The 12325-nt window shown below is 42.3% G+C and overlaps 1 protein-coding gene across 5 annotated transcripts in view; it reads left to right on the top strand.

The window, feature by feature from the left end:
- Positions 1-12071, top strand: part of EFS (embryonal Fyn-associated substrate) — a 31030-nt gene extending 18959 nt beyond the window's left edge. For all 5 annotated transcript variants that reach the window (XM_056526384.1, XM_056526394.1, XM_056526366.1 and 2 more), the window contains one exon: positions 11484-12071. In XM_056526384.1, the coding sequence (XP_056382359.1) occupies positions 11484-11903 (420 nt within the window). In that variant the 3' untranslated portion in view covers positions 11904-12071. The remainder of the gene's footprint in view (positions 1-11483) is intronic.
- The last annotated feature ends 254 nt before the right edge of the window (positions 12072-12325 follow it).

Genomic DNA, 12325 nt, shown 5'->3' with positions numbered 1-12325 from the left:
GAGATGTTTCCGCCAGAATTTTCTGGGATGTAAAATTTGGCACAAAAAAATCCAATATGGCTGCAACAACAAAAAAAAGTTTACCCCAAAGAAAATCAAAAATGGCGCGAAAATGAATTTTCACATATTTTCAAATGAGCACAAAAGACCTTTGAAAATGTGAGGAGAAAAAAAAAGTGTGAATAATATCGCTGAAACAGAAATTACAGTTGTTTTTGAGAATCTCCCCCACAGTCTCCAGTACTGCACACAAAACTCCAAGTGAGATCTCACCAGTGTTCTGTACAGCGGCATTAACACTCTTTCTACTGCTTATACCTCTCCCTATACACCCAAGCATTTTACTAGAATTTCCTGCTGCTCTATGACATTGCCTGCCTACCTTTTTAAGGCTAGGTTTCTACACAGGTTTTTTTCTGTCAGTTTTTGGAAAACTGCCACTGCAGTTTTTGAGCCAATGTCAGAAGTGGATCCAGTAGGAAAGAGATGTATAAGTCCTTGTTTTATATTTTCCATTCCTTTTGAATACACTTCTAACTTTGGCTCAAAAACAGCAGTGACCGTTTTCCAATAAATGCCAGATAAAAAACCTGTGTGGAAACCTAGCCTCACTCTTCTGAAATAATGATACTGATAGCTACTGAGGTTAGGACTGTATCAAAAATGTTATATTTTGCCCTTTGGGTTTTAATGAAAACTTTTTTTATATATATATATATATATATATATATATATATATATATATATATATATAATATCTATATCTCAACTGGCTCCAGAAAGTTAAACAGATTTGTAAATTACTTCTATTAAAAAATCTTAATCCTTTCAGTACTTATGAGCTTCTGAAGTTAAGGTTGTTCTTTTCTGTCTAAGTGCTCTCTGATGACAAGTGTCTCGGGAACCGCCCAGTTTAGAAGAGGTTTGCTATGGGAATTTGCTTCTAAACTGGGCAGTTCCCGAGACACATGTCAGCAGAGATTACTTGGACAGAAAAGAACAACCCTAACTTCAGAAGCTCATAAGTACTGAAAGGATTAAGATTTTTTAATAGAAGTAATTTACAAATCTGTTTAACTTTCTGGAGCCAGTTGAGATATATAGAACATTTTTTTCCTTTAAGGACCGAGGGAGTACTTGTACGCCCTGGTCCCGTTACCGGTGTTTGAAGCGTGCTGACTAGCTGAGCACACTTTAAACTGCTATCAGCAGCCAGGACCCACGTTTAATGCCATACATCACCCATTCCGGAGTCTAAAATGAAAGTGAAACGATCCAGGCAGCTCAGCTGAGCTGATCGGGAACATCGCTGTAAAATCGTGATGTCTGATCAGCTGAGTGGACGGCGAAAGGACCCTTACCTGCCTCCTTGCCATCTAATCAGTCCCCTTCTGCTCCAGGAAGCTTTAGCAGGCTGGAGCAGCAGAGCACTATGGCATAGCATTGAACAGTGTATGCAATCAAAAGATTGCATGGTATAGCCCCTATGGAGACAAAAAAAAAAAATGTAATTAAAGATTAATAAAAGTGAATTAACCCCTTCCTAATAAAAGTTTGAATCACCCCCCCCCCCCTTTTTCTTATTTCATAAATGAAATAATAAAAAATTAATCATATGTGGTACCGCGGCATGAATAAATGTCTGAACTATTAAAATATAATGTTAGTTAAATCGCACGGTCGATGGCGTATACAGAAAAAAACTATTCCCAAATTTACTAATTTTTGGTCACTTTGTACCGATAAAAACTACAGATCACAGCACAAAAAAATAGTTCTCATATAGCCCTGTATGCAGAAAATAAAAGTTATAGGGGTCAGAAGATGACAATTTTACACATACTTTCTTTGGTACATGTAGTTATAATTTTTTTTTAAAGTAGTAAAATAAACAATCATGTACCAGCTCCCAGTGAAAAAGGTCCAATAAAACTTAGCGTTTAATTCTACGAATTAAAAATAGGGTCTTTCAGTAAAAAACAGAACATTTACTTGTCACTCTAAAATATGGGTCCCAAACTCCCGGCCCGTGGGCCATTAATGGCCTGTGGAACTAAATTTTGCAGCCCGAGCGCCGGGCAGGTGATTTCTTCAGGCATTTAGCCCTGCTTCGGGCAAGCAGCGCTAAATGCCGGAAGACTTCACATACGTTGGCACACACTGCTACTGTACCTATATCTCCATGCTGCAGCCTAGAACAAGCATTCCTGGAGGGATGCGCGCAATTAGTGATGTCATCACATCCGCAGCGCAAGACGCAGGGACGCTGATGTCCTGCACGGCACATGTGATGACATCACCTAACGCGCGCATCCCCGCAAAAAAGGCTCCTTTTAGGCTGCAGCAGGGAGATGTAAGTACTGTAGTTGTGAAACTTAACTTGCCTAATAAGGGGGGGGACCTGCTTATCACCAGAGGCTAACCTATCTTCTTATGAGGCATAATTGTTTAAATAGGAGCCCTACCTGCCGGGGTTACTATGTATCTGGGGGCCTATACACCTATTGGGAACCCCTACCAGATCATCAGGTAGGGCTCCCCAGTAGGTAGACAGGCCCCCAGATACATAGTAACCCCATAAGTGATGGGGATCATATCTATCTGGGGCCTCTATACCTACTTGGGAGCCCTACCTGATGGGGGTCATATCTATCTGGGGGCATGATGGGGACATTATATGTGAGGGGAGCATGATGGGGGCATTATGAGCCCAGCCTCTACTTCCAGTGGCCCCCAGATAATTTGAGTTTGAGACCCCTACTCAATATAGGAGTGAAACGCTGACGCTTTTCGAGCCTAACCTCTTAATCATGGCAAAGATACCACCTGACAAGGGAGCTTATATACCAACGCACATGTGAAAAATGAAAAACGCACCTTTTTGCATATCCACTTCTTGGCCTCCCAAAACCGGAACTGACGTAACACCAACTAGACGTCAACTCCTGAATGTTAGAGAGTTGCACCCAAAGCCTGTTCCTGGAGAAAAGGAATAAGGGCTGTACATGCAGTATTCATGTGTCGCTCCCTTATCGCATAATGTGAATTTTGGTCTGCGGTTTTGTAAAATATATAGATGTGGTACAATTCATGATACATGACTAAGGCTTGGTGATACAAGCCGAAACGCGTCACATATCTCCGTGTACCTGTATGTCTACCCTGGCTATACAATAAATACCTGTTCCCGAGTCAAGCGCTGGATATCTTCCTTTCCTCTAATATACGGGCATAGTCCACGCCAAGTCCGTGCGCCTGCCACAGAGGGTGAGCTGATACGAACTTAGCTCAATTCACGATACATATCACAAACAGTAATACAATGCTTGCATTGAATGGCGGATCTCCATTAAATATGAAAAAGTGCATCTCAAATAACTTTAATGTCAAAGGCATACATTAAACCAGATCATGTGTTGGTAACTTCGAACATTGCAGGGTTGCACCCACTGCCCATTCCTAGAGCAAAAGGGAAAAAGGGCAGTGCGTGCAATTCCTTGTATAGCTTAAATGTTGCATAGTATGAATTGTGATCTGCAATATATTATAAACCTAAATATAATGATTATTAAATCTCCATTTCACAAAACACCAATGTGATGCTTATGCCGCATCGCAGATCTCCATTATATATGAGAAAAAATGTGCATGAACACCAGATCACATGTTAAATGCCATGCATTGCTAATTGGACAACCAAGAGAAAATATATGCATACAAAAACCGCATAGCTACATCGCTCTTAATGACATGGCGCATGGTGTGAATGCTGCATGGATACAAGGAATCAATTGTAGCTAATGCTGCTTGTCAGTCGGAGCTTCGATCAAGTAAAGACCATCATTACAAAACACATTCAGATAATGCTACAGGATGATGCCTTGGCGAAGCTCCTATCTAAGGGTGTGAGATGTGTGGCAAAGAAGGCGAAGTCTCTGGGCAGTACTCTATCTCTGAGTGATTTTCCAATGGACAAACAATCACATGGTTGAACACCACGAATAACAACAAATATGGCCGATCTCGGTGCAACAAGTGCAGTTCGGAGTACCCAATTAAAGGGGTATTCCAGGGGAAAAAAATGTTTTTATATCAACTGGCTCCAGAAAGTTAAACAGATTTGTAAATTACTTCTATTAAAAAATCTTAATCCTTCCAATAATTATCAGCTGCTAAAGTTGAGTTGTTCTTTTCTGTCTGGCAACAGTGCTCTCGGCTGACATCTCTGCTTGTCTCAGGAACTGCACAGAGTAGAAGAGGTTTGCTATGGGGATTTGCTTCTACTCTGGACAGTTCCCGAGAAACATGTCATCAGAGAGCACTTAGACAAAAAAGAACAACTCAATCCTTTCATACTTATGAGCTGCTGAAGTTGAGTTGTTCTTTCTGTCTAAGTGCTGTCTGATTACACCTGTCTTGGGAACTGTCCAGAGTAGAAGCAAATCCCCATAGCAAACCTCTTCTACTCTGTGCAGTTCTCAAGACCAGCAGAGATGTCAGCAGAGAGCACTATGGCCAGACAGAAAACAACACAACTTCAGCAGCTGATAATTATTGGAAGGATTAAGATTTTTTAATAGAAGTAATTTACAAATCTGTTTAACTTTCTGGAGCCAGTTGATATATAAAATAACCTTTTTTTCTGGATAACCCCTTTTAAGGGCTTCATAAACTGTGACAGTGAACACTTTGTATATCGTGTGACTTGCTGGGAGTGCCAACTACAATACATAGGGTGCACCAGGCGTAAGTAAAAAATGCGCATCCAAGAACACCTGCGATGCCCAAATGATTTCTCTAGTCGATCCTTGTCCAGTCTTACAAGACATCTAATCAAAAAACACAATGGAAATAGCAATACCTTACAGATCCAGGGTATAAAGAAGGTTCCTCCTCCTAAACGGGGAGGAGACTGGGCACATGCTCTTTTCACTAGGGAAGCTTTCTGGATTTTAAGAATGGAAACGAGAGCACCCATGGGCTTAAATTTCAGAAATGATCTGATGTATTTTTATGAGCATGATCCCACATGAGGGGTTTTGCATTATATGGGCAAAAAGGGATGAATGATATATCATTGGTGCAACTATGCAGATCGTATCTAGAGGTGAGAGACACACCCGATCGGAAAGTTTACATCGGCATTGTTCCATTTTTTCATTATCTGTTGTGACACACTAAATGCTGTTTCATATACTCTCCAGGTATACTGATTTATCCTGTACCAGATACGAGTGAAAATACCAACATATTCAGGCTATTTATCTAGTCTATACAATGTCATTGTTTTTTGTCAGACATGCAGCACTAGTTACCATTTATTTCTATGCATCTATGTAGTATTCACATCATGCAGCATGTCATACTGAGAAATGTGGATATACAGTTTCTGTATGTGCATTTCCTTTTGGTCGTTCAAATAGCAATGCATAGAATTTTAAAGCGCACCTGTTACAAATTTGTACCCCATATAAACTAATAACAGGGTAACAAAGTTCTTTAGAATTACTCTCCATGTATACCTTTTACTGCTTTCATGCAGCTTTTATCAGGCTAAAAAATGCTTTATAAGACGGCCAGCAACAGTCGGATAGGCATAGCTATGGCCCGCAGCCGCCATGCCTGTCTCCTGTGTGACATCGCTAGGACCGCTGCGTGATTGGTCCCAGCACATAAGCCCCTTTATTTACCTTATATGTGGCGGCGAACATAGAAATGAATAAGTAAAACAAGTGCCGTCACAGCGGGTTACTTTGCATAGCAAGCGGAAGTGCATTACATTGCGCACTGGGGCCGGGAGCAAGCGCTTGCTATGAAAACTAGCTGCCCGCAGCGCCAGTGATGTAATGACAGCATACTGGAGCCAGCAGGAGAGAGAGCTTTCGGCCCGTAGCACCAGGAGACAGTTTTCTTCACATCACCGGCGTTGCGGGCGGCTAGTTTTCATAGCAAGTGCTCGCTCCCGGCCCCAGTGCCCAGCGTAATGCTCTGCCAATTGGTAAGGAAACTAACCCCCTGTGACGGCACTGTAACCTAATAGGAGAACAGGCACTTGTTTTACTTCTACATTTGTATGTTCGCCACCACAGATAAGGAAAATAAAGGGGCCTATGTGCTGGGACCAATCACACAGTGGTCCTAGCGATGTCACACAGGAGACAGGCATGGCGGCCGCGGGCCATAGCTATGCCTATCCGACTGTTGCTGACTGTCTTATAAAGCATTTTTTAGCCTTATAAAAGCTGCTAGAAAGCAGTAAAAGGTATACATGGGGAGTAATTCTAAAGAACTGTTACCATGTGATTAGTTTATGGGGGTACAAATTTGTGACAGTTGTGCTTTAACATATGTCATCTGGTTCTTAATACTTTAAATATACCAACATTCAGGCTATTTGTTTATTTTATAAAATGTTTGTTTGACAAGCAGCATTTTCTACAATTGATTCCTTGTATCCATGCAGCATTCACACCATGCGCCATGTCATTAAGAGCGATGTAGCTATGCGGTTTTTGTATGCATATATTTTCTCTTGGTTGTCCAATTAGCAATGCATGGTATTTAACATGTGATCTGGTTTAATGTACGTTTTAGGCATTGCTGTTTACCAAGATGCACATTTTTCTCATATGTAATTGAGATCTGCGATGTGGCGTAAGCATCACATTGCTGTTTTGTGAAAAATGGAGATTAAATAATCATTATATTTATGTTCATAATATATCGCTGATCACAATTCATACTATGCGTAGAATATAAAAAAGGAAAAACAGAGAAAAAAAGCGCAACTATGTGCCGTTACTCCAATGGGAAGTGTGTGCTATAATACAAAGCAGGGTACGCTCCCCTTGTTGTGTTTTACTATGAGCACAACAACGTCATGCGCTTGAAGCCAAACAGTGTGGCTAGATTGATGGATTGCAGTCAGCATCAGGTCCTGTTCTTCTGACCGTCAAAGTGTGGAAATGGAGGTGCTGTGGTCACAGCTAAAAGGTGATGCTTGCAGGCGCTCTTCCAATCATGGGTCACCGGAATTAACCGAAAACAGACCAGTATTGTAAAATAAAAAAGGTTTATTGATATACACGGACAATGCGACAACAGTCCCTCCCCTTGAAACGCATTGTCCGTGTATATTGATAAACCTTTTTTATTTTACAATACTGGTCTGTTTTCGGTTCATTCCGGTGACCCACGATTGGAAGAATGCCTGCAAGCATCACCTTTTAGCTGTGCCCACAGCACCTCCATTGCCACAATTCATATTATGCAGCATTTAAGCGATACAAGGAATTGCATGCACTGCCCTCTTTCCCTTTTGCTCTAGGAATGGGCGGTGGGTGCAACCCTGCAGTGTTCAAAGTTACCACCACGTGATCTGGTTTAAAGGGGTACTCCGGTGGTTAGACATCTTATCCCCTATCCAAAGGATAGGGGATAAGATGCCTGATCACGGGAGTCCCGCTGCTGGGGACCCCCGTGATCTTGCACGCGGCACCCTGTTTGTAATCAGTCCCTGTTCGCTCTGGGTCTGAGTACCGGCGACTATAGGGCGGGCAGCGTGTGACGTCACGCCTCCGCCCCCGTGTTCCATCACGCCCCCTGCCGTAAGCTTGCATTGAGGGGCGGAGCGTGACATCACACGAGGGCGGGGGCGTAACGCCACACGCCGCCTGCACTGTAGTCGCCGGTAATCAGACCCGGAGCGAACACGCTCCGGGGACTGATTACCAACGGGGTGCCACGTGCAAGATCACGGGGATCCCCAGCGGCGGGACTCCCGCGATCAGGCATCTTATCCCCTATCCTTTGGATAGGGGATAAGTTGTCTAAGCACCGGAGTACCCCTTTAATGTATGCCTTTGACACTAAAGTGGTTTGTGATGCACTGTTTCATATTTAATGGAGATCCGCCATTCAACGCAAGCATTGTATTACTGTTTGTGATATGTATCATGAATTGTACCAGACCTATATATTTTACAAAACCACGCATTTCACTCCTATGTTTTAGAGTGACATGTCACTTTCCGTTTTTATACTGAAAGATCCTATTTTTAATATGTAGAATTAAACGCTAAGTTTCTTTTGGACCTTTTCCACTGGGAGCTGGACCCTTCACTTTCTACATAAAATAAAGCCTACACAAATTGGGTATCCTTGTAACCGTATGGACATACAAAATAAAGATATGGTGTCACTTTTACCGAAAAGGGCACTGCGTAGAAACGGAAGCCCCCAAAACTTGCAAAATTGTGTTTTTTGGTTTCTTTTCAATTTCACCCCACAAATGTTTTTTGGTTTTGCCGCAGATTTTGTTATGAAATGATTGATGTCATTACAAAGTACAATTTGTGATACAAAAAACAAGCCCTCATTTAGGTCTGTAGGTGCAAAACTGAGAGCGTTATGATTTTTAGAAGGGGAGGAGGAAAAAACTAAAGTGCAAAAACGAAAATTGGCCTGTCCTTATTGGCCTGTACTCTGGTGGAAAACAATTTTTTTTTCTTATCAACTGGCTCCAGAAAGTTAAAAAGATTTGTAAATTACCTCTATTAAAACAATGTTAATCCTTCCAGTACTTATCAGCTGCTGTATACTACAGAGGAAGTTGTATAGTTCTTTACTGCCTAACCACAGTGCTCTCTGCTGACACCTCTGTCCATGTAAGGAACTGTCCAGAGTAGGAGCAAATCCCCATAGCAAACCGTTCCCGATATGGACAAAGGTGTCAGCAGAGAGCACTGTGGTCAGACAGAAAATAATTCCAGAAAGAAATAAAACTTCCTGTGGAGCATACAGCAGCTAAGTACTGGAAGGGTTAATATTTTTTAATAGAAGTAATTTACAAATCTGTTTTAACTTTCTGCTACCAGTTGATTAGAAAAGAATTGCTTTCCACTTGAGTACCCCAAATGGGCTTAGTCTTTAAGGGGGTACTCTGCTGTAAACATCTTATCCCCTATCCAAAGGTTATCCTATCGCTGGGGTTCCCCCGGGCCGGCAGCAGCAGTGTCCAGAACACGGAAGCTTGCAGATCCCACGTTCGTGATGTCACGCTACACCAAACCCCCTCCACTCGTGTATGGGAGTGGGTGTGACGGCTAGTACATAGTTGTCACTCCTCCTCCCATAGATGTGAATGGAGTTTGCTTAGTGCGCCGAATGACAGGGGTGCTGCAGCGGAGATCATGGGGGTCCCCAGCTGCGGGGCCACTGCAATCTTACATCTTATCCCCTATCCTTTGGCTTAACCATAAAAGTACCAGGTGCCACCTCATTTGGTTGCTTCCAGTCCTCTGTTGCTGGTTTGGAGTCCCCAGCAGAAGTGCCCCATTGATGTCACCATACATAAAGCAGTCACTGGCCTCAGAAGACTTAGGGCTCAGTGTAGGCTTTCATTTCCCTCTAATCCCTGCCCCCTGGCTTTTTTGTTTAATTTTTATTTTAAAAAAATGTGTAGTTTGGCATGTTGTTTTTTTTTTTTTTTTTTTAAATAACAAAAAACAGACTTTTCAGAAACGTTCAGACTTTCTCCTGCTTTGTGGATTGATTTTATTGTTCTCCTTTTTTATTGAATAACTTTTTGTGTGAAGCTACAGCAAAAGCTATAGTCCATAATCCAAAAAAAAAATTAGATTCTTGCAAAGAAGACTGGTTTTGGGGTGTCCGCAGCGGTAATTCCACAGGTAATCCACCCATGTGAACGTACCATCAGAGATATACAACTAATCTGAGTTGGAATGAATCTGGTTGTTGGGAAATGTATCAATGTCTGGGTAAATCAAGTTCTTTTTACCTGGTCAGAAGTCATTTGTACTTCCCCCACATTTATCAAAGACTTGTACATTCTTCATGAATAGCAAAGTTGCTTAGATGTAGACAGACTAATTGTGGTGGTCCAGGCTGGTATAAGTTTGTGCCAAAATAAATACATTACCATTGCAAAGCTAAACAGGAAAATCGTTTTACACCACCACTTTCTACAAAAGTACTAACAACTATAACATGTGAAAATGCGCCACAATTTGCACATAATATAGACAACATAACGGCTCTACCCCTGTTAATAAATTTCCTTGAGTAGGAACATAGCCAAAGATTCTCAGGTTGTCAGTTCCACCCCTGGTTTTGGCTAAAACTTCTACTACACATGCACCCAGCCTTGGGGTATTCCCAGCTTAAAGGGGTACTGTATTTCGGGCAAAAACATCTTATCCCTTATCCAAAAGGATAGGGGATAAGATGTCTGATCGCGGGGGGCCCGCTGCTGGGACCCCCCGCGATCTCCCTGCAGCACCCGCATTCTATGCAGGGCTACATCTCTAGTTTCGGAAACCTCCAGGTTTCCGGCATGTGACGTCACGCCACGCCCCCTCCATTCATGTCTATGGGAGGGGGCATGATGGCCATCACACTGGGTTATAGTGTAGGTGAACAGGAGTCCAACGAGGGGTCACTTACTTAAATACGTCTGGTAGGTCCTGCAATATGTCCCCCAGAAGATCCTCTGCTGAATTCAGTGAATTGCTCACAGGAGGCCGGCTCAATTTACATATTTATTGTCCGTGACTCCACTTCACTAGGATGTGGTGTCACAGACAATGAATATGTAAATTGATCTGACCAGTCCCCACCCCTAAGCGCAATTCACTGAATATAGCAGAGGATCTTAAAGATATGGCCTTTTTTCACCTTACCTTTTTGACAGCTCATTTTCTAGGTTATAGACCACTGCTCAGCTCTGAAGTATTGGATGGACTGGTGATGCTACTCACTGTCTGTACATAGCAGGAAAGTGCCCACCACCTTATCTGTTTATATTACTAGTGACAGCTGCATGACTCTTCTCCAGGACCGCCCTGCATATATCTAATCTTCAGTAAAAGCAGAATCTTGATCATGTGATTAAAAGGTCCTTAACCGTCAGAGTAAGCCACATAAGAACTAGTGATTAAAGTGTGCTTGTAAGTAAGTGGGACCACCCACACATCTTCGGGCCAAACCAGGAAGCTGCACTGAGTCTGCACAGGACAGAAATGGTAAAGAGGCACTTGGGAATAACCCTTTCACCCTGATCAGATGCAGGGATTTTTGCAAGATAAATTGCTCATTTTCTTCATCTACATGAGTGGGACCAGTCAAGTAACGGCCTCTTCCCAATGCTGTGGCACTCTGAAGGAAAAAATGTTGCGACAAGTTTGGAAGGTAGCTCTGCTAAGCTTTTAGCTACTATACAATCGGAAAGACTTGATAGTATTTTACCCACATCTGGCAGTACCATATATGCACTTAATAAAATATCTTGAAGGAATTAGAACAAGCTCTCTTATTCTGTTCATTGTGTCTGCTCATTACATATTATTGCCTGTTTTTGTAACCATTATAGAAGTAAATGCAGAGTATAGTAGATACAGTTATCAGAATATAGTACTAGTATTGTTTCCCTTCAGAAGCACTGACATTTTTCTATTCTTTCCAAGGTTGACACCTGCCCAGAACCTTCAGAAGAAGATCGGCATTTGCTTCGCTTTTATGTATCTCAAAGCCATGGACACCTACAGACTCTACAATCTTGTGTGAATACCTTCCTTGGAAGTGCAAGTTCACAACCCCCACGTGTCTTTGTAGGACATGGAAAGCAGTTGGTGATAGCAGCACACAAGCTGGTTTTCATTGGAGACACGTTGGGGCGACTGCTTAGTTGCAACCAACTTCAAGCTAAGCTGGCAGGTGAAGGAGGTGCCCTGTGCCAAGCACTGAAGGAAGTCGTTCTAGCAACAAAGGAGGCTGCTGCCTTGTACCCATCTCCTGTTGCTCTCAAAGCAATGGCAGTGAGTGTGTCTGTACTATGTACCTGTGCACATAGCTTCACTGACCTTTTACAGAAGATGGCCAGTTGAGATCTAGACATTTGGATTCTTACAAAGCATTATGGGTACATAGCTAGAGCAATATGCAGCTTTAGCCTTCATGGACGTTGTGGTTTGTTTTTCTGTTTTAAATATTTATTTTGTAATAAGAGACTGTCTCTGGTGTTTTACTCAGAATACAGCAGACTAAACTTTTTACTCAGGTCATTTATTGTTGTGCTTCTATCCACCATATACAACACAGTAAGCACCACCCTCATATGTTGTAGAGCTGCTTACTGACAACTGCCAAAGTCGCGCGCGCGTGCGGTAGCCTTTTTGCAGGAATAGGTCTTGATGGTGGGGTCAAAACACCTAAAGGGGTCTTACACAGTAATACAAAAACATAACTTCTTTCTTCCAAAAACAACTCCATACTTGTCCTCAACTTGTATGTGGTACTGCAGCTCAGT

Source organism: Hyla sarda, chromosome 1 (assembly GCF_029499605.1).
Source record: "Hyla sarda isolate aHylSar1 chromosome 1, aHylSar1.hap1, whole genome shotgun sequence".
NCBI classification, from domain to species: domain Eukaryota; kingdom Metazoa; phylum Chordata; class Amphibia; order Anura; family Hylidae; genus Hyla; species Hyla sarda.
This window is presented reverse-complemented; position numbering and strand designations above follow the sequence as displayed.